The sequence below is a fragment of the Muscardinus avellanarius genome (assembly GCF_963383645.1).
Source record: "Muscardinus avellanarius genome assembly, chromosome: 11".
Classification (NCBI taxonomy): Eukaryota; Metazoa; Chordata; class Mammalia; order Rodentia; family Gliridae; genus Muscardinus; species Muscardinus avellanarius.
The window spans coordinates 37,149,063-37,175,635 of record NC_137797.1 but is presented as its reverse complement, the minus strand read 5'-3'; the positions used below and the strand labels follow the sequence as shown (position 1 = coordinate 37,175,635).

General features: G+C 34.3%; 1 protein-coding gene across 1 annotated transcript; it reads right to left on the bottom strand.

Annotated features, from left to right (window-relative positions):
• Nucleotides 1-16: 16 nt before the first annotated feature.
• On the bottom strand, nt 17-26,307 carry SLC6A15 (solute carrier family 6 member 15; the record flags this gene model as incomplete). The annotated part of the gene is made up of 11 exons (XM_080706460.1): nt 17-388; nt 1,485-1,647; nt 7,822-7,981; nt 9,084-9,276; nt 11,620-11,812; nt 11,911-12,152; nt 15,444-15,554; nt 18,666-18,847; nt 20,764-20,890; nt 21,245-21,402; nt 26,019-26,307. The coding sequence occupies 11 exons, from the start codon at nt 26,305-26,307 to the stop codon at nt 17-19; spliced, it is 2,190 nt and encodes a 729-aa protein (XP_080562586.1).
• Nucleotides 26,308-26,573: the final 266 nt, after the last annotated feature.

Sequence of the window (26,573 nt, the reverse complement as noted above, 5' to 3'; positions counted from 1 at the left end):
TGCTGAATCCCCCCAGCTATAAGCCAGATTCTGGCATATCAGGCATATCTGCCATCAAGTACCCAATTCCATAACGTCCATTGGGAGCAGTATCCAGAGTTGGTGATCCACTCTGTTTTCGATAAATATTTTTACCGAAACTTGGAGATGACATTTCACTGGATATCTTCCCATGAATGAGGCTTGCGTCATCTCCCTCTAAGTTTACAGGCTCTTTCAGGACCCTTCCTCTCTTATAAGTCACCGATGCTAAATTGCCAGAACTATCGTCTATGAGGTTGCAGCGACGAATGATGAAGACTACTGGGACGGGAAGTATTGCAATGACCATCAGAGAGATACAGACAGCCATTCCCCAAGTTGGATAGCTCAGAAATTCTTCAGATGCCTGTAAAAGATTAAAAAATATATTTTATTTATCTATATACAAACATAAATTGTGTTTGCCTCACGTTTGTAAACAAAGAAATCTTGGCTAACTTTTTTGACTGATAAAAGTGATGAAAGGGACATTCATCAACTTCCAACATAAGGCCTTAAAGGCCTTGCAATTTTTGCTTCTGTTTCTTCGAATGCGGCCCCAAATCCATGATCCCTGGAGGAAAGCAAGAATGAAAGACCACTGAGAGAGGGAGACCAGCTCTCCAAACTGAATGCAACTGCATGAGTTAGCCTGGGCAAGAACAAGAAAACTGTCCAGCTCACCCACAGAAAAGCAAGAAATAATGAAGTATCACAGCTTTTAGTCATTAAATTTGGAGGTAGTCTGTTACTAAGCAATATATACCTGTTACATGTGCTATATTATTTTTGCAATTCCAAAAACCTTTATTTTCAAGCATATCTCGCCCCAAGGATTTTAATAAAAAAAAATTTTGGTCTCAGTTGTGACTTTTTATGATTATATAGAATTATTGTCCATAGAGTAGTTAAAGAACAGATTTATCTCAGAAAAATCAGCAGTGTAGTTTTATAACAGCTAATACATTGTTCATTATTATAATAATATAACATATATTTAATACAAGTTGGCTTGTGCACCTTGAAATAAATTGAAACAGTCATTGCTAATAGAAATCAGTTATAACAAAACTTTACTTCAATTTTTACTCGTTTTAAATTATTTTCATGGACAATGTGGATTTTTTCATTATTCTATAGTGTCTTAGATAAAAGCATATAGGAAAATATTGCTGGAGGTTTGATTATTAACTCATTTGAATCAAAGGCTCAGTATTTATTAGTCCATCAATGTCAAGATGTATAAATCTGCTTTAATAAGGAAAAGGCCAGTGATTTCCATGTGCTAAAGAAATTCACAATACAAAAAACAATCAGGTATTTGGGGGAACAAATTATAAATCTCAGCATCCCTGAACAAAAGCAATGCTCTAAACAGAAAAATTCTAAAGAAAACAAAAAACAAAACCCTCTAACATTTTATATACACTTTTTAAATCTAACATCTTTATTTTGTATTTTACCTTATCTTCAATCCAGGCATTATAGCCCGGAGGGCTTAATCCCATGTTCACGATGCTAGCTATTAGCAATGATAATAGCACTAGAGGAGAAATGTATTTCCACATATAGTAGTAATATCTGCTGGGAGCAAAGCCCAACATATCTTTTAGGTCTTCCATAAACCTGAATAAGAAAAAAGCATTCAATTATTTCTCAGGTTTGTATAGTTTTACATTAAAATGTGAATTCTATCAATGGTTGAATAGAGATTTAACCATAAAAAACTTATGACACACAGAATCAAGGTTTATATTAGAAGATGGCTTCTAAATTAAGAAAATTTATAAAGTGAAACTAATTAAGTACTACAATTTTCATTTAGTGAAAACCTTCTTATGCCAATTATTGAAAATTCTCCTGCTACTGATGACGTCCCATTTTTATGAACACAATATTTGCAGTACATTAAAAAAAATTATTAGGTCATTTTCACATAATAGTAATTCCTTACTATTATCAAATATTCCTAATCAGTGTTTATATTTTCTGAACTCTTGTCTGCTTGAATTAAAAGAAAGTCCAGCCGGGTGTGGTGTCACACACTTGTAATCCCAGTGTTCAGGAGGCAGAGACCAGGGGATCACAGTTTATGGGCGGCCTCAGCTCCTTAGAGAGGCCCTTGGCAACTCAGAGAGACCCTGTTTCAAAACTTAAAAAAAAAAAAAAAAGACTAAAAGAAGGTCCATATTTAATAAAACTGATGTGTCTCTCAAGTCCATTTTTAATTCTAGGTTCCCCCTCTATCTTTTTGTTTCTTCCAGTTGTGTGTTGAATCTCTGGGCTTTTTGTCCCATAGTTTCTCACTGTGCATTTTGTATCCCCAACAGTACTGTTCACAAGTGCATCTGACCCACCTATATTCCATACATAGACACACGGTCATAATTTGACTTATGTTGGGGTTTTTAAAGTTATATTATTGACATATAATTTATTTTATTTAAAACAAAATGCATTCCAGGTGTGAAATGTTGATTCTGTCACAGAAGATAGTAGTCTTACGTGTCATTGCATATCTGAAAATGAATTTTTACTGCCCACTCACCAGCTTTTGTATTTATGTTTCTGTATACTTCCTGGATGTCTAAAGCTAGTTCTCTAGAACATTCTTCAGAGTGATCATAATGGTAAATTTCCTGGGTTCTTCAATATCCATCATTATCTGCGGTCACTATGCTTGAAAGTTAGTTTGGCTGGATTTAAAATACATTTTATTTCCTTTAATACTGGAAATAATTCTAACATACTATTGTTCTAAAATATCTGCCGACAATCAGGTTTTTTCTTAGAACTTATTTTGCATTTTCTGTTTTGCTTTATTTTTTTCAGGGATGCTTATTTTTTCTCTTTCTTGAAGTAATAACCTAGATTATATCCTTGTATTAGCTATTAAGTCTATTTTCTCAAGAACACTGTGTGCCCTTTCAACATTTAAGTTGTCATTTATTTTAGGTAAGCTTCTTGAATTATCATTTTTATATTTGTTCTGGCCACTGCTTTTACATATGTATATTTTGAGTCAATTTTCCTTAACTTTGCTTTCTACTTATTGTTTTAGAGCCTTCATTGTCTCTCCTCCGTCACCCCCTTTCCCTCCCTCCCTACCAATACTGGGGATTAAACCTAGGCACACTCTACCACTGAGCTACATTCCAGCCATCTCTATTTTATTGAGACAAGTTCTGGCTAAATTGCCCAGGCTGGCTTTGAGTATGCTATCATCCTACCTCACCCTCTTGAGTAGTTGGAATTATAGGTGTGGACCATGACCCAGTCCTAAATAGCTTCTTCTTGATTTAAAAATACATTTCTGTTTTCTATCATTTAATTCTCACAGAATTAGCATTGTGCTTATAGTTTTGTGTACCTTTTAATTTGATCTTCATTACTGAAGTGTTTCCATTTTATTCACAATTATTTCTTAAGTTCCTCCATCTGTTTCAAATCTCCTTTTCTCTAATTATTACATATTTTCAATTTTAAATAATTCTGATATTATGCTGTCCTTTTGTAACATCTATCAATTTTGAAAAATTATTTCAACTTATTTTGAAATACTGTTAGGTTTTCCTTAGTTCTACAGTGTGATTTCATCATCTGCAGATATTATTCTATTCTCTTTTTTCTTAAAATAACAATGGTCCAGATTTATTTATTTTATTTTTATTTTTATTTTATTTTTGGTGGTACTGAGGAATGGAACCCAGAGGCTTTCTACCTCCAGGCTATACTCCCAGACCTATTTTATATTTTATTTGGAAAGAGGGTCTCACTAAGTTGCTGAGAGCCTCATTAAATTGCTGAGGCTGGCTTCAAACCTGTTGGATCCTCCTGTCTCAGCCTGCCAAGCGCTGGGATTACAAGCATGCACCACTACGCCCAGCTAATGGTCCAGATTTAAATTCTTTAGCCGGGTGTGGTGGTGCATGCCTATAATCCCAGTACTTGGGAGGCTGAGACAGGAGGATCACACAGGTTCAAAGCCAGCGTCTGCTACTTAATGAAACCTCCAGCAACTTAGAGGTAAAAGGCCCCTGTGTTCTATCACAGTACCACAAAAAAAGAAAAAAAGATTTCTATACTTTTAAATTAAATGATTGCTTTCTGCATTTTTAGAAAGAATCTTCCCATTTTGCAAAGTAACTGGCTTCATAATGTCTCAGATACACCATCTCTGTTCTCCTCCCATCTATCTGTACTTTTCTTTTTGCATCACCCCTAACTGTCCTGCTAAATTCAGATTTTGTGTCCATCACATTCTCCAGTGCAGAGCTTGGAAGCAAACTCTGATATGTTTGCTTCAAGAGTTTTGGGGGACCAAACTGTTCCATCACTGATAACCTTGTTGTATTTCTATTCCTTTGCAATGACTGAATGACAGCCAAAGGTCCAATGGAATTTCTCCCAGTTGAGGCTACATATTCAAAGTCACACTATGCAGGAAGGAGCTGCTGCTGTGTAGGGAGATAATAGGAAAGCCCACGGCAGCCCCTCTGCTGTCTCCCATACAGATCTGACACCCCACAGATCTTGTGGCTGAAAGTGGTTTGTACCCTTTCATGTTTGATGCTCATGGAAATATTTTCTTGAAAATGTGTGTGTATGTGTATATATCACGATCATTTTCAGCTTCAGAGTCCTTTTTATTTTCATTTTTTCATATTTTTCTAAGTACTAAATTGCTATGCTCCAATATTTTCTTTTTCTGTGTGTGAATTATTTGCTGTCTCAAAAATTTGGGTTTTGATTATCTAATTTCTCTTAATCCTGTCTATAGAAATGTAGGTGAGAGTGGCAGAGGACCATGAGAACTAAGCTTATGAAACCATTGAAGGTGAACAAGAATATGAATTTGCCCCAAAATCTTAAAGGAGGGAAGAGTAATTCGATGAGAGCATCTTTGATATAAAAATTTTGTGCCTGTTCCTCAGACAAGAAATGACCATTGGAGACCAATAAATGTTATTTTAAATCCTAGTTATGCCATTTTAAAGTACATCTAAATTTCTTAGAGCTTTATTTTTGGCATTTTCAAAAACTATGCTATAATAACTAGCCTGGAGGATTATAGTTAGAATCATAAAAAGGTATACACGACACACAATCTCATACACAATAGAAATTTAGTAGATGTTTCTATTATCAGTAGTATTTCCCCTCTGTTGTTATAATTATTATTGATAAAATGGAGAGATTCTCTACTATGTTTGTTGAAAATGAACTGTTTAAACTGAAATCTAAATTGTGAACTTATTGACCCAATGAGCATTCCAATACAAATATAACATTTCAATGAGAAACTGATTAGGAGTCAGGAGTTTTTCGGTAGTGGGTAGAGAAACCTGAATTTAAAATCAAGGCCTAGCTGGGCGTGGTGGCACATGCTTGTAATCCCAATACTTGGGAAGCTGAGACAGGAGAATCTGGATTTTCCACCATCCTCAGCTACTTAGTAAGGCCTTCCACAATTTAGTGAGACCCTGTTTGAAAATAAAGAATAAAAAATCAGGTCAGCAGTGTAGTTCAAAGGTAGAATGTTCTTGGGTTCCATTCCCAACACCACACAAAAAAAAAAAAAAAAAAAAAAAAAATCAAGGCCTAGTTTTAAGCCCTGACTTTTAACACTGCATTCTCCTATACAAGAGAGACCAAGTTCCCATTTCAAAGACATAGATAATATTAGTTACCAGAGAGTAAATTTGTTTTTAAAATGCAGAGTTTTGTTTTTATACCAAGTTTAGGTTCATATTAAAATGGGGCTGAAGGTAGATTCCTCTATACCTACTAGCTTTATAGGCACAAATTCCTCTATTATCAACATCTTCCACCAGGGTTTTTGTAACAACTGATGAACCTATGTATATTGCCACATCATTACTGCCCTGAGTCTTTAGTTTACACTAGGATACACTCCTGGTGTGGTACATTCTATAGGTTTGGACAAAGATAACCATCATTATTTCTCAGTAGTTATACTACCCTAAACTTTCTCTGGGCACCATCTATGCATCATCTTTCCCTCTACCAACCCCCAATCTTTCTACTGTTACCATAGTTTTGCCCTTCCAGACTGAAAATTGGAATCATGTGGATTCTGCTTTTTTCAGATTTGACTCCGGTCACTTAGTAACATTTCCTTCAAGTATTTTCATGGTACGATTGGTCCTTTAATTTTAGCACTGATTATTATTGCACTGTCTGGAGGGACCACAGTTTCTTTATGAATGCATTCACTAAAGGACAGCTTAGTTACTTTCTAGTTTGAACCATTATGAATAAAGATTTTATAAACAGCCATGCTCAGGTTTTTATGAGGACATTCATTTTCAACTCCTTCGAATAAATGACAAGGAGTAAACTTGCCAGATCATATGGAAAGAGCATCTTCGGTTTCCTTACAAACTACCAAAATATCTTCCAAAATAACTGCACTATTTTTTATTCCCACCAGCAATGAGTGAGAGTTTCTGCTTTGCATACCCTCATCAACATTTTGTGTTGTCAGAGTCCTGAATGTTGGTCATTCTAGTGGGTGTGTTATAGTATCTTCTTTTGTTGCAATTTACATTTCCCTGATGATATAACACAGATCATCTTTTCATATGCCTAGTTGTAATCCATACAGTGTGTGTCTGTGTGTGTGTGTGTGTGTGTGTGTGTGTGTGTGTGTGTGTTGGTTGGTTGGTTTGAAACAGTATCTCATTAAGTTGCTGAGGGCTTTGCTAAACTGTTAAAACTGGCCTGAAACATGCAATCCTCCTGTCTCAGTCTCCCAAGTACTAACTGCTATCTAGTACACAATTGTTACATGTAAGTTTCCTACCCTTCCTAGTCTGGAGATTTCCGCAATAAAAAAAATCTCTAAGCTGTGTCACAAAACCCATTCAATACTAATAATGTTCTTTATGTCATTCAAAGAGGACTGTGGCCTTCATTCACACCCACTCATTCATTCTTTACACAAGGTTCTGAAAGCCTTGCTAACTTACTGCTTCTCAGTCCTTGGATGTTAATTAGTGGCAATGACTTTAAAATGTATTCAATAAAGCCTTCAAAGGGTATGCTTCATTTAACATCTACTAATAAACTTTTCACATCAAAACAGGTACATAATTCAGAGATTTGGCTAGAGTGAGTTACAGTAATGACTTAGTAGGAATATGAAGTGGCAGCAAAGTGTGTGTGTGTGTGTGTGTGTGTGTGTGTGTGTGTGTATCACAGAACAGGATATACCACTTCTCAGAATCATCCTGTTACATATGGCATCATAACACACACACACACACACATGGCCCTCATAAGTTTAACAAAATAATTAGAAAACAGGCTTAAGCATTAAACAGAAATGGGTATGGATCCTGGGTCTGTTGTTTTCCAAGAGTGTGGTGAGCAAGTCACTTGGTGTCCCTCTCAGCTTGATTTCCCCCCTCTGTGGAGTGTAGATTACAGTAATAGCTAAAAAAAATGTAAGGTTCTTGGAACAGAGCCAGTACTCTTACATCTTGGTAGTTACTGTCTGATTATCAGAACTGATTCAAAACTTTAGAATTCTAGACAATATAATGTACAAAATTGTAACTATTCACCAAGTAGCAAAGTGTGCATTGCTAAAACTGTTGAATGAGTGAGAGTTTGCAAAAGATATTAATTTGTAAAGAATGCTTCCATCTATTCATCTTTCCCTTTCTAAATTAAATAGATATTGATAATTGGTGTTTTTAAAACATACTCCATAAAAGTAAACAGTTATCTATTCCATAAGAAAAAATGAATGCATAAAATTAAGTAAATACTTACTTATCTATTCCATAAACAAAGCTTACAGCAATATTTTCCAAAATGACTACAATTAGCAAAGGCAATGTAGCAGAATAATCGTCAAACATTGCAACGAAGTAATTTCCAGAGCGTTGCACAAATATCAGGCCAATACAAAATGCCAGAAGACAACAGATAACTGGAGAAAAAGAAATAAGTAAAAAAAAAAAAAAAAAACACATGAGCCCCCACTCAAACTCAGTCTTTTACATTTTATTAGGAATTATTACATTCAAATATGCATTTTGTATTTAAGAGTTTAATTCAGAGGAATTCTGCCTCTAAGTTATACCCTTGACCCAATTTTTTTTTTTTTTTTTGGAATCATGGTCTCACTATGTTGCTGAGGCTGGCTTCAAACCTGTGATCCTCCTTTCTCAGTCTCCTAAGTATTAGGACTACAGGTATGTACCACCATGCCTGGCTCAAACAACATTTTAAACTATCATAAATTTTTGTAGGTACTATTCCTTCCTCATTCTGTGGGATATTACATATTGGAAGTTTGGTTACTTGGGTTTATCCCCAGCTATACTATAAATTCACTATAAAACAATTAATCATCTCACTGAGTTTATGGAAACTCACTTACCAAGTACAAATAATATATGAGATAAAACTTAGCAATAATTTAAAAAGAATAAATTTTCATACCATACTTTGCCACTAGCAAAGTAACCTTTCCACTAGCCAATACCAATAGGTCATTTCTACCTTTAATAAGTTCCTGTGGTTTTGACTCAAACTTTTATTAACTCAAACCTCTCTTTGAATTAATAATGAGACTAATGTGTCTTATAAGATAAAACCTATGCATTTTATGTTAGATTGAATGTGGTTATCTTTAATGTATAACTGGAAATATCTGATCAGAACTTTCCTCAGCAAGGCCCACATTTATACCTGTATGTTGCCTGAAGAGTTTGGAAACTAATTATGATGAGGCTGAGCAATCTGAGTGTCCAAGTAACAACTAAGACTAAGCATATCAAAGGAGTTTTCCCAGTACTATCTAAGAAACAGACGCATAAACTTCTAAACAGCTACTGTGAGTGCAAAGCCTAGAGAGGCTGTTGGATCCATACAACACCGCCATGTTCTTGTTAGACTCTTGTGTTAACAAAATAAAGATATTAATAAAATCTAAAACATAACTCTTTCCTGTTTCCATCTATAATGTCTCACCAAGAATAACATGAACTGTATTGTTTTAATGAAAACTCAAGTACATAAGAACTCACCAGTGAGAATTTCCTTTCTCACTTTGAAAGTGTCCACAATAGGTGTGATGATCCCTTCAATGGTCCCAAACATGCTGCCAAGGCCTAGATTTATCAGCATGAGGAAAAACATCACTGACCAGAAGGGGGATGCAGGAAAATGTGTCATTGCTTCTGTAAAAGCAATAAAAGCTAAGCCAGTCCCCTGAACAGCCTGTAAAATATAGAAAAATACAACATTAATACAAAGCAGTATCATTTTACAAAGGGGAAGGACATCTCTAAATAATGGCCATGGCGTACTAAAAATAAACATGCTAGCTAGGCATGGTGGTACACGCTTGTAATCCCTCTGCTTGGGAGGCTGAGACAGGAGAATCGCACAGGTTTGAAGCCAGCCTCAGCAACTTAGTGAGACCCTGTTTTCAAACAAAATATAAAATAGGTCTAAGAGTGAAACCCGGAGGTAGAAGGCCCCTGGGTCCCATCTCCAGTACCACAAAAAAAATTAAGAAATTAAAAAAGTAACATGCCAACAAAAGACTTTAACCTGTTAGAAGACATTTTCACTTCACTCTCCAAAATCAGATTTGATTGAATCAAGTAACCTAAATATTGAAACTCTGCTCAGAATTGTTAAACAGAATATGCTATTATATTGTGACATATCTCGAATAGTTCATAAAAATCCTGGAAGAACATATTAAAGGACATATATTTTGGCTCTGTTAAAGCTTGAGGATGAGTAGTGATTCATTACTGTAGAAACATAAATACAAATACATTTGCAACTCTGCCTGATATATAAAGTAGCTTGGTCAACTGGTGCTATTAAAAAACATAGTCTCTGAATAATAAACTATTTTCAACATTAAATAAATATGTACATGGAAAATATAAGGATGTGAACAGAATAACTTAATTTTTAAAAGCCACTTATCAGTCTTAAAAAAATTCACATCTTAATATTTTCTACTTCTGGTACTCTTATCTCTCTGTTTTTAAAAAATTAAACTAATATACTGGATTTCATAATTCAAGAGACATGGTTTATAATATTTGTACCAAAATAGATATTTGTAATATAATATTTGTATAAATTGTTAAGAAAATTATATTTAATATTTCAATATTAATATTTATAATAAAATGAATAAGAAGAATAATACTCCAATCAGGAAAAATAAAATGGAATTGATAGTAAATATTAATCTGCATTTACTTTTTATAAATATCACACATATTAGCTGGGTGTGATGGTATATGCTTGTAATCCCAGTACTTGAAAGGCTGAAACAGGAGGATCACAGGTTCAGGTACTTAGTCCTCTGAAACATAGTGAGATCCTTTTTCAAAATAAAAAATATAATAGGGCTGAAGAATGTTCCTGGGTTCAATCCCCAGGACTGCAAATAAATAAATATCACATATATGGAGTTCTAAAACAAAAACTTATTCCTACAAAACTGAACCTCTTACCAAAGTTCAAGTTGACTGTGTAATTTCATAACTTCATGAAGACAAGATAGGCCAGAATTTAAAAAAAAAAACCAAGAGTGAATTGGTAATTATATTACCTTATGGAATTCAAGCTTACTATATATATATATTTTTTTTTTTTTTTCTGGTACTGGGAATTGAACCCAGGAGCATGCTACCTCCAAGATACACCTGCAGTCCTATTTTTTCTTTTTATTTTGAAACAGGTTCTTACTAAATTACAGAAGGCTTCACAAAGCTGAGGCTGGCTGTGAACCCAGATTATCCTGTCTCAGTCTCCCAAGTACTGGGATTACAAGCATGGGCCACCACGCTCAGCTATCAAGGTTATTATATTAATGATGGATTCTATATAATTTTATTCTCACAATACTGTGTTTACTCTGAAGTATAGTTTGTTACCTAAAGCAAGTGATTAGTGACCAATATCTGTATATTTTCCTTTTGACAATTCAGACAGTGGTAACCAAGACATAGATATTTACTATTTACCAATTTCTTGTTTATTGAAATGTATTACAAAGACTAATATGACTTGTCAAACAGAATGGGTAAAAATGGCCATTTTGAATGTAAACTGCATTAACATACTCATCCAGTGCACAGATAAATAAATCATAGTTCAAATTTAGTATTAAATACCAAGAAAGGTATCAAACTAATCTTCATTCTATGGTGAAAATTACTTTGCATTCATATTTTATTAATTAATTTATGTATTTATTTATTTCATGTTGATAACTGAAACCCGCGGTGTCCAGCCACAGAGCTACACCCTGAAACTTTGTATTTCATTTTATATTTAGAAACGGAGTCTCACTAAGTCAACCACAATCCTCTTGTCTCAGATTGTAGGTGTGTGCCACTGTACCCAGCCTAAAGCAAATCCTTATGTAGTAAGAAAGCATGTTCTCTAAAATGAAGAATATGAATTTTGAAACAGAATAATCTTGCCAGGCATTTTAAAGGCTATTTTTCTGAATGAAATTATCCCCCTGGCTCATGCATATATTAAATGATTAGTATTTATTTCATTGCCCAAACGTGGCCTACTAACTTTATTTAGCTCATCTTTGATTTGGCAGGAGCTGAGATGAAGGACCAGAAACTCTTCTTCTTTCACTTTTTGAATGATGTCATAAACCAAATGATAATCTTCTGTAGTCATGCTGGAAAAGTTGATATGATGGGGAATGATATCCTGACTAATGTTTCCCGTTCTCAAAAATTTTACAATCATCTCAGAATTTCTGAAAAAGAGCACAGGAGTGAGCACTCAGAGTTTTTTTGCCATCCATTTTGTGTCTAATTATGCCATCAAAAGCCAATGGAAATTAATTATACGTACTGTGCGATGCATTTCTCATTGACCACATTTGCTTTGAACCCTAAGACTGCAAACACCACCAGTGTTGCCAGGACAGAAGTGAAAAAATTAATGAAAGACACCAGGACAGCATCGAAGTGGCAGTTGTTGTCTCTCTTGTTGTAGCTTGAAAAGGCAATGACGCCACCAAATCCCAGACCTAAGGCAAAAAACACCTGAGTGGCAGCTTCTCTCCACACCTTGGGATCCAGCATTATTTCAATCTGTTTTGAAATGAAACAGAATAGAAATCAGCTACAAATGTTTCAGGATAAGTAACTTATATGGGATTAGTTCAGTTGGTTGAATTACAGTGATATGTATGCATTCACAGATTATTTACCTATGAAGGATAGTCTGTTTGTAAACTGAAATAATTTTTCTTTTACAAGCAAATAATCTTTTTAAGAGGCCAAGAATGTGAATAAAAAAGACTATAAGGGAAACTATTTACATGAATATTTTTAAACTTGTATAGAAATTTTAAATATTTTAAGACAGAACATCATAAGAATAAATGGAAGAAAAATCAGTTATTTTTTTTTCTATTTTATGTTCTTTCTGCTTTTCAGACCAAAATAAATCAGTTAGTGACAAAAACTAAACAATGACTTCACTAATACTCTTGTGTTTATATTTTCTGGTGGATATCTAATGATAACAATTATAAAGTTGGTAGAGTTGAACTATTTGTACTTTGCATATTTGCATTGGTATTATTCATTCATTCAAGTTTCCTGAAAGTCTTTTCTTGGAAAATAGAAGAAATTCAATCTATCAGCTATAAGAAATACTTTATAATTTTCCAAATCCTCGAAAACTTATTTTAAGTGTGCTTTACTTCTTAAATAATTATCAAATACTTCAAAGCTACAAGCAAAATTTAAGTGGTACGCTGAATATAAGCGATATTTCACATAGGCCAGAATAAACATACAAGTTTAATTGTAGTAATAATGATGTTTAAATTGTATTTTATTTATTTTTACCATTGCAGTCTTTTATTTGCTTTCATCGAGAGCAATGGCAAACATGGTCAAGAGCATAAATTCTGCAGAGAGTTTCAGATCTTGTTTCTGTCATTTAATAATTTAATAAGAGTGCATGTTAGGGCAAATGGCATGGCATCTCATGACATGTCAGCTTCTGCTTCATCCATAGAAAGATGTTGGCAAAAACAAATAAATCACTACCTCAGTAACCACCATTCTCTAACTGCTCAATAATTGATAACATTTACAAACTATAATGACAGACGCAATGTTCATCACCTTACCTAGTTCAACTCTCATATAATAGTCACAACAACCCATGAAATTGTGCAACAATACTATTATCTGAGGTTCTGAAAGTCTAAAAAATCTAAGCTTGCACAGCAGTTCTGGAATAGAAATAAAATATGGAAATACATAGATTCCCAAAACCCATGTTCTACCAAATGTTAGAAGTTATCATTACAACTAATTTTAGTCATTGTCTGAAGTGTATCAAACATGATCATAATTTTATTTACAATTTATGAGTAGTTAACTAAGCTATTCATATTGTTCCTGGGACATTTCTACATCAACTAGTCTATGGCAAATGCTGATCACAAAAACACACTGAACTGTCTATCCTGACTTTACCCACTAGATGGCAGGAAATACCTATGTACTGTAGGTATTAGCTCCAATTTCTGAACGAACGCGGCTTCAGAGTATTTTGCATGCTTAGGTAGTCTGTTCCCTATGTAAACATTGTCGATTAAAAGTAATTTATAACTTATATCATTTTGTGTTGCCTATCACAACCTATATGCTGACTTAATTGAGCATTTCATCAACAGCCAATGAAAAGTGAGCTGAAGAAAAATTAAGAACATTTTAAGAGTAATTATTTGACTCCTGGTTAAAAACATTTATTTATGCTGCAGTTTCAATACTGGAGCCATGTAAAAGTCCTATCTTAATTTCTAAAATATCTATACTTGAAGAAAATGCCTGCCATAACAAATGCCAACTTAGAGAAGAGATAGACTCCAGAAATACACACAGAATTTGGTTTTCTTCACCTCAGAAAACAATTTGTTTTCAATATTAAAAGTATAAACATTTGAGGGTCATTAAGTATGGTTCATTTGAAGCAGATTTTATTTAAAATTATGTCTGAAATTTATACATCCAATCTAGGCTTTCACTGAAGAGAAGTTCTAATAACGCTAAATGCTGTACAGGACTTTTGAACTAGGCAAGAAAACCAGACACCAATGTCAGCAGTTTTGCTACTACAGGGTGAATAATAACTCAAAACCAGACACACAAAGAATACAGCTGCTTTTACTTCCTACCACAGCAGCTGCCAGGAGGGACAAAGAATTCCACAGAAGCTAATTCTTTCTGCCTGATGCATAGTACAACATGAGCTGCACACCCATCCTTGAGACAACTTCCAACTTCTAAACTAATTTTGAAGTTGTATCTTTAAGACTATTGTATCTTCATATCTATGATGATATTAGAAAAGTTATAGTGAGAGGTAAATTTATTTAAGTCAATAAAAAAATATACCCCAAACTTATTTTTGTTTCCTGTCAAATCAAAATAAACAAGTTATGATCAAGTCTCAAGTTCTGATTAGCCAAGTTCAGTGTATCCAGCATTGAGTTCATCTCTACTAAGTTGAAAGGCAGTGTAAATTCTGATTATGAATCCTAATGAAGATTTTACTTAAATGTATATATATATTTATAGAAGTCCCTGCCATTTCAGAAGGTATACAACTTCAAAACAAACCAAAAACAAAGAAACACTGATTTTTCTATGAGGTCTGGAGTAAACTAGGGCCATTAATCTGGATCTGTGGATTTTAGGTGATATCTATCTCCTAAGATATTAAGCAAATTAATACATTATTTTTTCTGGTAAGTAGATCCTATCTTTGATTTTCCAAATAAATCCAAAACACAAAAAGATTAAGATCCACAGAAGTAGAGGGAAAAGTGAAGACCACAAACTTCTAGAATTTAGTGTAAAAATTGAAAGTTAACTTATTTTGAGAGGGATTTTTGAAGCTTAAAAACTGACAGTCTTTATAATCAAAATGGGATATTTAAAAATGGAGATAGACCCAGGTGAGGTGGTACACAGTTGTATGCTTGTAATACTAGTACTTGGGAGACTGAGGCAGGAGGAGCACAGGTCCAAAGCCATTCTGGGAAACCTAGCAAGGCTTTAAGCAACCTAGTGATAACCCTATTTCCAAACACAAAATAAAAATTGGTCTGGAGGTGTAGCTCATAGGTAGAATGACCCTGAATTTAATCTCCAGTACAATAACAACAACAAAAATGGAAATAGATGTATTTAGTTGTAAATATATACAAGCTCTAGTTTTTCTAGTCTGATTAACATAACTGAAAAGCCTAATATATACATGTTAGAACAATTATCCCTTAGATGTAACTATGGAAATATTTTAACAATAAACACAATCCTTGCAGGATCATATGACTTAAATAGAAATATGGTACACACCTTGGGGGTAAACATGTGACGGATGCCATCAATTGAGCCATTTAAAAGAAGGGCTCTGATTAGGAAACATATAAGTACCACATATGGGAACACAGAACTAAAGTACATGATCTGCGAGAGAAAAAATAAATATAGGTAAGATAGACTAATAACTTTTTACAGTTAAGATGACACTCTTTTGTATGTTGACAGACACAACTTTTATAGTATATTAACAATACTATTCATGACTTTGGAAGCTATCTTTAAGAATACTTTTTAACCCTTGATTCAGCCTTATTTAATGTAATATTTAAGAAATGAAAAATAAAAAACTTTATTTTTAAATGAAACATAATAAATGCATATATTTACGGGGTCCAGTGTAATCATTTATAAAGATACACAAATATATCAGGGTAATTAACTTTCTGCATTGGAAACTTTCAAACTCCTTTCTTTCAGTTACTTTGATATCTATAATAAGTTGTCATAAACTACAGTAGCTCTACTGTACTACAAAACAATAAAATACATTCCTTCTGTCTAATTGCACATTGATGCCTGTTATGCCTGTTATGTAACCTCTATCTGTCCTGTCTCCTCATCCCGTCCTCTAAGGACTTCTATTTCTCTACTTCTATGAGATGAACTTTAATTTCTACATGAGTAAGAACATGCAGTATTGGTATTTCTGTGCCTGGTTTATTTCACTTAACATAATACCCCCAGCTCCATCCATACTACTACAAATTATAGGATTCCATTCTGTCTTATGCCTGAATAATATGCCATTGTAAATATCTATCTCTCCTCTCCCCCAGCTCCATCCATACTACTACAAATTATAGGATTCCATTCTGTCTTATGCCTGAATAATATGCCATTGTAAATATCTATCTCTACTCTCCATGTCTCATTTATACTTTATATATATGGATTGGCAGATATCACATTATGTATGTATAGACAGATACATAGACATCATATAAAAACAATTACTTAGCCTATTTTAAATAGTTCATAAATATAACTTGAATAGTTCTCATTCTTTATAGTTCACAAAACAAGCAATATTTAAGGCAAAAATTAATAGAAACTCTCAAACAAATTCCTACTTTTATTTTTAGTGTTGCTTTTTTCTTTCAAACCAAAGTTCCATTATGACACTGCAAAATTTGCAGTGTAGGGATGGTCCCTAAGCTAAATCTTCTCCACAGCCTGAACAATCTACCATGTAGGTTTTTTACCTTCAACTAGAGTAACTTTTGTGTTTAAATTAAACATCTCGGCCGGGCGTGGTGGCGCACGCTTGTAATCCCCGCGCTTGGGAGGCAGAGATAGGAGGATTGCGTAGGTTCGAAGCAAGCCGCGCACACTGGCTTAGGAGACCCTGTTTCCAAATAAAAATGTAAAAATAGGTCTGGGAGTGTAGCTCGGAGGTAGAAGGGCTTCCAGGAACCCCAGTACCACCAAAAAAAAAAAAAAATTAAACATTTCAGCAAATAGTTATTGATGAAAAGAAACAGTCTTGGCCACTCACTGCCTCTTTGAAATCTCCATGTGGAGAATTTAGAGGTCTCTAAAATGTTACTGGTCCAGAAGTAAACTTCTGAATTTCCCCTAAAGCTCCTCCCCTCATTTTTATTTGAGAACATGGCCCGTGATCCATTCAGTTGCTGTAATCAAACATCTAGAAGTTGTGCTGGACTGTTTATAATATTCTCCCAACTGGTTTCCAGGCTACCACTAAGTTATGCCATCCCCTGCTTCTTATACTCTAGGAATTTCTAATACCAGGCTCTAGCACTTCAGACCTTTGCTATTGTGTGGCTCTCATGTCTTTTCTTCATCTGCATCTAACTTGCTCCTCTTTATTTCTTAAATTTCATCTTCATCCTCTTCCAGAAGTTATCCCTGACCAAATACAAGGTCATATGTTTTTCTATTCCAAATCACTCATCTGCCTTCTCCTCTGCTCTGGGACAAGCCATATAACCCTCTTTTGTTTTGTTTGTGGCAGTATTTAACCCTCTTGAAATTATCTTATTTATATATTTACCTATGCTCAATCTCCTCTACTGTAATGTTAGCTTTGTGTGGGCAACATCTTTTTCTATCCTATTCACTAAAATAACTAAAATATCTAACATATTTGCTGACATATAAGAGCTCCACCATATGTTACTGTGGAAGGAAGGAAGGAAGGAAGGAAGGAAGGAAGGAAGGAAGGAAGGAAGGAAGGAAGGAGGGAAACAATGTGCCATAGCACAGGATGGCTCAGGACAGGTACAAGATGGCATATAATATAAATCAATACAATTATTTTCACTTCCCCTATAGTTTTAGCCACTTAATAATCATATGTGAGACACTAAAAAAAGATGTTATAGATAAAATCTCAGCATATCAAATGCAATAACTTAAGTTAATTTTAATTAGTTATAGCAAAATGTAATGTTCAATCACCTCAAATTGGTTTGTTTCTTCGTATCTCTTCACTTACATATTTCGTTTTTGTTTTATCAGATTGCTTTCAGATTGAGTACTTATTTTTCCATATTCCTTGCTTACTTTTAGCATTCTTTAAATCATCATTAGCCTCAATCTGACATGAATTAAAGTTATACCTTTCATGATTCTTCTTCACAAATTGGCTAACTAGAAGCATAAATTCTCTTTTGCATAATTTCTTATCTTTTTGTTTTTAAAGCATAGTTCATATTTGATTTTTCATAAGTGATTTAAATAAATTTCATTAATCTCACTTATTTTAAAGCATGATTATACCTAAAATAATATGCATAGATTATAATTTTCCAAATAATATACTATCAAAAATCATACTTATTTTTCAGTTCTACTTATTTTTTGTGATACTGGGGGATGGAACCCAGGATCAGTCTACCTCTAAGCTACATTCCCAGTCCTATTTTTTATTCTTTATTTTGAAACAAGGTCCCACTAAGTTGCAGATGGCCTCACTAAGTTGCTGAAGCTGACCACAAATCTGTGATCCTCCTGTCTCAGCCTCCCAAGTACATAAGATTACTAGTATGTGCCACCATGCCCAGCTTCAAACATATTTTTCAAAAATTTCACTTTCCACCAGTCTTTAACTATCTAGAATTAAATGTTCCATGCAGTTTGTCCACAGATATTAATAAGAGGGCATTTGTTCGGGAGGGTAGGGGTACCCAGGATGGTGCTTAATGGAACCAGAAAGGACTTTAACAGACTAACTTTTCCAGAAGACTGAATGCCTTTGATCATAGCCAGACAAACCATGACCCAGGCAGCCAGCAAGCAGACGGTCATCTTCCAGTTTAAGCCCCCACTTTCAGAAATAGAACTGGAAATGTTCAATGCTTCTCTGTACCAGTAATAGGTGGTAGCGGAGCTTTTTTCACATTCTGGCTCTATAACTGTAGAAAGAAAATGACACACAATTATTTCAGACCATAGAGAGCAATAATAAAAGGGTTTTTTTTGTTTGTTTATTAAGCCTGCAAACCAATTCTTAATGTTTCCTAGGACAGTAATGCCAATGTATATCAGCATTTAAATATACAATGAAGAGAAATCAGAACAGTGCAAAATTTTTAAAAACCAGAAGAAATCTATCGTTTTTGCATTTATTACCAATTTCTTAAATGAAGCCAGATGTGGTGGCACACACTTGTAATCCCAGCATTTGGGAGGCTGAGACAGGAGGATTGCAGTTGGAGAATAGCCTCAGCTACTTAGTGAGGCCCTTTGCAACTGTTTCAAAACAAAGAATAAAAAATAGGGCTGGGGGTGTGGCTCAGAAGTAGAATATCCCTGGGTTCCATTCCCAATACCAAAAACAAAAAAATTCTTAAATGAGATTATGCTAATTTTTACCAATGTAATCCAAACACTCCAGGTTTATCATTCTTCCTTCCCCTTATTCTTCCTTCCCCTCAGTAACTGATTGAGTACTGCAACAGTACTGTCAAAGACCCTGGCTTGTGGCCATTTGCAGCTTTTGAAATGAAGCTAGTATAAAGTAATGTGCACTATAAATGTAAGATTCAGATTGGTGTTCGGATTTAGTATGTGAAAAATGTAAATTATTACATTAAAAATATTTATGTTAGCCCTACGTGGTGGCGCATGCTTGTAATCCCAATACTTGGGAGGCTGAGACAGGAGGATCACAGTTAGCAGACATCTTCAGCTACTTAGTGAGGACATCTACAACTCAGTGAAAGCCTGTTTTAAAATAAAGAATAAACCGGGCGTGGTGGCACACGCTTGTAATCCCCGCACTCGAGAGGCAGAGACAGGAGGATCGCACAGGTTCAAAGCCAGCCACACTGGCTTAAGAGACCCTGTTTCCAAATAAAAATATAAAATAGGTCTGGGAGTGTAGCCCGGAGGTAGAAGGGTTTCCAAGAACCCCAGGACCACCAAAAAGAAGAAAGAAAGACAGAAAGACAGAAAGACAGAGAGACAGAAAGAAAGAGGGAGCGAGGGAAGGAGGGAGGGAGAGAGGGAGGAAGGAAGGAAGGAAGGAAAGAAATAGGACTGGGGGTGTAGTTCGGAGGTAGGATGCCCTTAGATTCCATCCTCAGTAATGCAAAAAAATTATGTTAATTATACATTTGAAAATATAATAGTTTGGATATATCAGATGAAGTAAAATATCACATCAATTTATTTTCACTCCCCCCCCCCTTTGGTACTGGGACTCAAACTCAGAAGCATTCCATCTCTGAGCTACAACCCCAGCCCTTTCTATTTTGAAATGGAGTCTCACCAAGTTGTTGAGTCTGGCCTCAAACCTGCAAACCCGTCTTAGCCTCCCAAGTATTCTTTTCACTCTTCTCAAAGGAGGTGACTAGAAAATTTTAAACTACACTCACAAGTTGTATACTACAGAAAAGTATTCTTATAATCTAGAATTTAAAAAAAAAAGTAGTGGGAAAGCTACAAATCAATAGAACCAAAAACATAAAAAATGAATATTTCAGCTTGCATTCTTCTTCCTGCCTCCTTCTTTTTTCAGATTTTAATGAATGTATAAGGCATCAATCGGAGTGTACAAGATAAGATTGTGAACATTTACAACCTCATATTTAAAATATTTTACCCTAATTTCATGGGCACAGAAAAATAATTCGGAAAGCGCTAGTAAAAAGAGATAACGCAAAAGTCTATCTTTCAGAGTGGGACAATCCTAATAGAAAAGGGTGATTTTCATGGGGATAATTTTGAAAATATTTTCCATAGTATATTAAAATAGCAATGTAAAGTTTTTGCCTTTATCCAACATACAATCTTTAAATACAAAAACACCACATTGTGCATGGCTTACAAGTATGTGAAGCATTTTTCACCAAAGGACACTGATCCCAAGGTAGAGGTTGCTGAAAAGACTGAGAAAAGTAAAACAAAGTCCAGCCGATGATGACATTGTAGTAGAGAGCCACAAAATAGCAAACCTGCAAAAACAAAATCATAGGATCACACTGAACCTCTCGTACGAATTGCTCTGACACAAGATGAATGCATAAAACCCATCTAACATTTTTTTAAATTCTCAATATTTTATTTTTTATTGGAAACATTATCTCTTCTTAAAAATTATCTCTTAATAGGCCTTAAAATATTGGTTAACAAGACTGGGCTATATTAACCTTTATAGCTGGTTTTGCCTGTTTGTACTCCAGTAGCATTTTTTTCCCAAAAAGAATTAAAAAGTTGCCTAGAATGCACATTCAGAGGTTTCACTTAGATGTGACATATTATTTCATATCCTGCAAATAGCACAGCATATACCACACTAAGAAACTTACGACACAACTCGCAAATCCAATTCCGCCCAATTTAGGGCTTATGTAGTTCCACACACCAATGCTGCCACGCCGAATTCTTTGACCCACAGAAAGTTCCAGGAAAAAAAGGGGAATACCTATTACCAGGAGTAGTATTAAATATGGTAAGAGATATGCACCTACAGAAACAAGAAATAAAATAGATTATATTTTCAATAATCACAATAGAGAAAACACTAAGCATGATTTCACAAAAGACAATACATGAGTTTTTATTATAAGGTATAAATATAGAAAATTTTGAAAAAATGTAATCTTATGACTTTAAATTGTCAAACCTAAACTGAACTGCTACCAAAACTTTCTGATAGAAATAATAATTATGATAATATGCTATTGCTAGGTTTAGCTCCATTTTATTAAAAAGGTAAAGCAGTTTTTTTTCCAGTAAAATAATTGATTCTTAAAAATGTTTTATGGAGTAGGTTTCAGAAACTCCTAGAAATCTGTGTAAGACATTTATGAAGTCATTTATTGTATGCTATGTGTCCATTTAAATTATGCATTCCAAATCTCATAAATTAGAATTAATGAGATTTCATGGTAATGAATATTCTTGTTTTCTATATACAGTAAGAGCATAGAATAATAAATGTCCACCTAGTTCAAAATACAAAATAAAAGCAAACTAACTTCTATTAGAGACAACTGTCATTTTTCTGCATCTACACATATAAAAAGTACACTTCAGGAAACAAATGTTTTCTCAAATTTTTAAGAAGGGGTGGAAGGAATAACTGAGAAAGTAATATAAAAATATATGTGCTATTTTTTTTTTTTTTTGGTGGTGGTATTGGGGGTAGAACACAGAGGCTTTCTACCTCCGGCCTATACTCCCAGACCAATTTTATATTTTATTTTGGAAACAGGGTCTCACTAAGTTGCTGAGAGCCTCACTAAGGTAGCTGAGGCTGGCTTTGAACCTGTGTGATCCTCCTGTCTCAGCCTCCCAAGCGCAGGGATTACAAGCGTGCGCCACCACTCCCGGATCTGTGCTATTATCTTTACCTTAAAGTTTTCATACTTAAATAACTATTTTCCAGCTAAGTCATAAATGAAGACGTAACTGGTGACTAAAAACTGTGCTGAAGACCCAGGCATGGTGGTGCACACTTGCAATCCTAGTATTTGGGAGGTTGGGACAGGAGGATCACAGGTTTGCAGCCTGCCTCAGCTACTAAGTGAGACCATCTGCAACTTAGTGAGATCCTGTTTCAAAATAAAGAATAAAAATAGGGCTGAGAGTATAATTCGAAGTTAGAATGCCCCTGAGTTCAATCTCTAATACCGCAAAAAAAAAAGACTGTGTTGAATACTTTGGGAATATTAATATTCTATTCAATTAATTAGATAAAGAAGTTAAGCATGAAACCTGTACTCATTTCAACATGGCAATGCATATGCAAATTATTATTAAATAATTTACTGGGCTGTCAACGTTCAAATTTCTTATCTGAAGTTTTGTCCAACTAGATTGTTAAGTCTAACAGTCATGTAATTGATGGTATTAATGCTCACGTTTTATTTATTTATTTATTTATTTATTTAAGTACTGGGGCTGGGGATGGAACCCAGGGGCATTCTTCTCTAAGCTACACCCCCAACCCTACTTTTTTATTCTTTGTTTTGAAACAGGGTCTCACTGAGTTGCAAAGAACCTTACTAAGTAAGGTTGGCTGTGAACATAAATCCTCCTGTCTCAGCCTCCTGAATGCTGGGATCACAGGTGTGCGCCACCATGCCCAGCTAGGAGGCCATTTATTATATATTTTTTCTAGCTTAAAACATATTTAAGGTTTTTAAATAGATTTTGGAAGCTAGTCAAATTGTTCTGGCAATTATGCCACCGAGGAAGTAAATAGTGATATATTTTCCAATTACTTATTCTATTGTCTACTTACCTTTTTAATAATGACTGTATATAATAATATTCCCTAATGTGGTGGTTGATACATAATCTCTACCTACCCCTAAATTATTTTCAGTCAGATTTTAACTGACTATACAAAGGGAAATTTATTTGAAAGTATAATGTATGATTTTACAAAACAAAGTTATCTAAATTCTAATTTTAAAATGATTGATAACATTCAGGAACTGCTGCCTGGAAGATGTTTCCCTAAGGACTGCACTGGAAGTAAATTTTAACATTTACATCCTATCTTAGATCGTGAGTAGTTTATGTGCACATGAATGTCTAAGAAAAAGAAAGAGACAGACAGGAGATGAGAGGAGAGAGATGGAGAGAGACTGAGAATGAGAATATTAAGACTGGGCTCAGTGGAATCTTTCCTCACTTCTGTGTGCATGCCATTCTATTTGGGTGCTTAGCCTTTGAATTCAAATTAACATTAGCCCCCATACTTAAAGCAATTATAGGCAAAATGTATTATTTACTATTAAAGAATTCACATTTTCAGCCACACTTCTAAACACATTACATGAAATTATTCATTTATTCCTCACAAGAATCCAGTGAGTGAGTACCATTTTACTGGTGTGTATAATAAGCCTGAAGAAATGGGGTAACTTGTGGAAGGTCACAGGGTAAGTAACATGGAAAACTTTCAAACAGTCAATGTGACTTTAAGATCTGACCTTGTCGGGTGGAAGTTTATTTTTAGGCAAATAGACTTACTTATTGAACATACTACTTTTTTCCTATTATTCACAAAGTGTTTCAAGTGCTCAATGAACATAATTTTGTAGTGTCAAGCTGTTTGCCTAAACAGCTGAAAAAAAAAAAACCTCAGTACTATACTGTATGTTGGTACAATCTTTGGTCATCTAAGAGTCATCTTGAGATGATAAAAGCACCTTCTTATTTTACAATACAGTGACACTGCTCTCTAGTGTTTTTGTTTAAGAGAGAAAACAATACTGGAATTTTTTTTTTTTTTTTTTTTTTTTTTTTGCGGTACTACGGATGGAACCCAGGGACATTCTACTCCGAGCTACACCCCCAGCCCTATTTTTTATTTTTTATTTTGAACCAGGGTCTCACTGAGTTGCAAAGGGCCTCACTAAGTAGCTGAGGCTTCCGGTCAACCATGATCCTCCTGTCTTAGTCTCCAAAATGCTGGGATTACAAGCGTGTACCACCACACCCGGCTAAGGATAGTTTTACATATGGAAATAAGATGGAGAAGCCATGTTTGCTAGGCCAATTACTAAATACAAACTCTGTTAGAGATCTTCACCAAGACAATTACAGTACTAAATGGAATGCAGTATAATTTTTCAGCCAAGACAGCCTTCTACTTTAGCCATATGGACAGTTAGATTTCCAATGTAAAAGATCTCAAAATCAAAATTCATCTTCTGCCAGTCCTGGAAAATGGAATGAATTTTGGTACACAAAAATGTAAGATAATTTATAGATACTTATGGTTGGTTTTATAAATAATTAATATATGATGCTACCTACTACCTGAGAAGATGAAAGTTTTAGCTCAATGATGAGTCCTGTATCACCAACTCCATGTATGAATTCTTACCTTTCAGGAATTTGTCAAATATACTACTTTTTCCAAACTTCTTGTTTTGTGCTCGGTTGAACTAACTAAAATTACCTTAAACATATTTTATAACACCTTAGCTTTTTATTCTTAGTGGCTAAGAAAAAATTCACATACAAATTTTTGCATTATTTAATTTGATGTGGAGTTTGTAGATTTTAACATTAAAAAATAAAATCATTTTTGTTCTGTCTAAAAATTGTCACATACTACAGTTAAGTATCAAAGCATTCGTTCTATTCTCTTCATGATAATATCAAAGCAATCTTCCTTTTCTTTGTATGAAAATATTTTATAATAATAGTATAAAAATATCTATTTAGTTTTTATGTCACATTTATTCTAGTAGTTTCATGTACATAGATAATAAAATTCCAAGTCAAATGTTATTTGAACATCCAGTTTGATTTTAATGTTATTGAATTATACATGAACAATTTCAATTATATATTTTGTATACTTTTCCTAGATTTTGAAGACAATTTTTGCTAAGTAAGCCTAGGTAATTATGTGTACAAATACAAATAGCAAGATTTTCAATGACGGTACAGCTATTTTTGTTTAAAATTAAGCATGTTCATTTACATTCTTATTGAAGCTGACCACTATTTCAAAATCCATATAATTAGAGATCAAAGACTTAAGATCTCTCAGGATGAAGTACTGGTGTTATATTAATTATCCAGTTGCATTCCTTCTTTGGGTATCTAAATTCTGGTTAGCATTTTAATCTTACAATCATTCTCAATGACATGTCACTTTTATGGCATTTTGAAAAGTGAAGCAAATTAGAGTTCAGAGTTAATAAATCATGAGGAGAAAATTCTGTCTTCTGTCACCAGGGCTGCCTTATATCAGAAGCTTGAGGTTGTTCTACAAAAGGAATAACTGACAGGCACAAAAGATGTAACACTTGTTAAAAAAAAAGAAAAGTTCAAGTCAGAAATTTAGAGGTGTTTATAGCATCGAGGGAAAGAATTTGAGAATGTGCTACCCACCCTTAAGCAATCCCTGAATATTTGTAGCACGCCAACCTGCTCCTATGGAAACCTAATCTGGAAACGGAACTGGGCTCATTTCCCACAAATGAGTCTCCGTAGCTTTGCAATGGAACTCATAGTTTCAGAAATAATAAGACCGTGGCAACAATTGGAGCAACTTCACAAACCAATACAATTCACTACTACAGCATTTTATACTTGAAACAAACAACTTACCACCCCCATTCTTCTGACAGAGGTAGGGGAATCGCCACACATTCCCTAAACCTACAGAAAATCCAACTTGGGCCAGGATGTATTGTAGTTTACTGTTCCAAGCTGGTCTTTCATCATCAACTTCAGATCCTTCTTCGACATCTGTATCTTTCTCCTCTTGAGCATCAACGATTAGCTCACTCTTCTTAAAAGCATCATCGGCTGAGTCTTCATTGGAAAGAAGGTCTTTGACAGACTCAATAACTTCATCATCTAATTCTCTTTTTACCACCTTACTATTCTTAGGCATTGGAAAGTACTGGGAGTATTATTTTTTAAGAACTCCCTTATGGCAAATATGTGGATTCTTTTTTAAAAAAATAATAATGGATATGAATTAAAGATCGAAGAGGCTATCAAATAATCCTTGATTCAAGGTTATTCAAGTCTTGCAAATCCTGGATCTGTAGGTCAGATATTCTGTAGATACCTGTAAAATTATACATTGAAATGTGATAATATTTAATGATGAAATTTTTTCAAAATACCAAATCATCACCTTTTCTTGCTTATCTT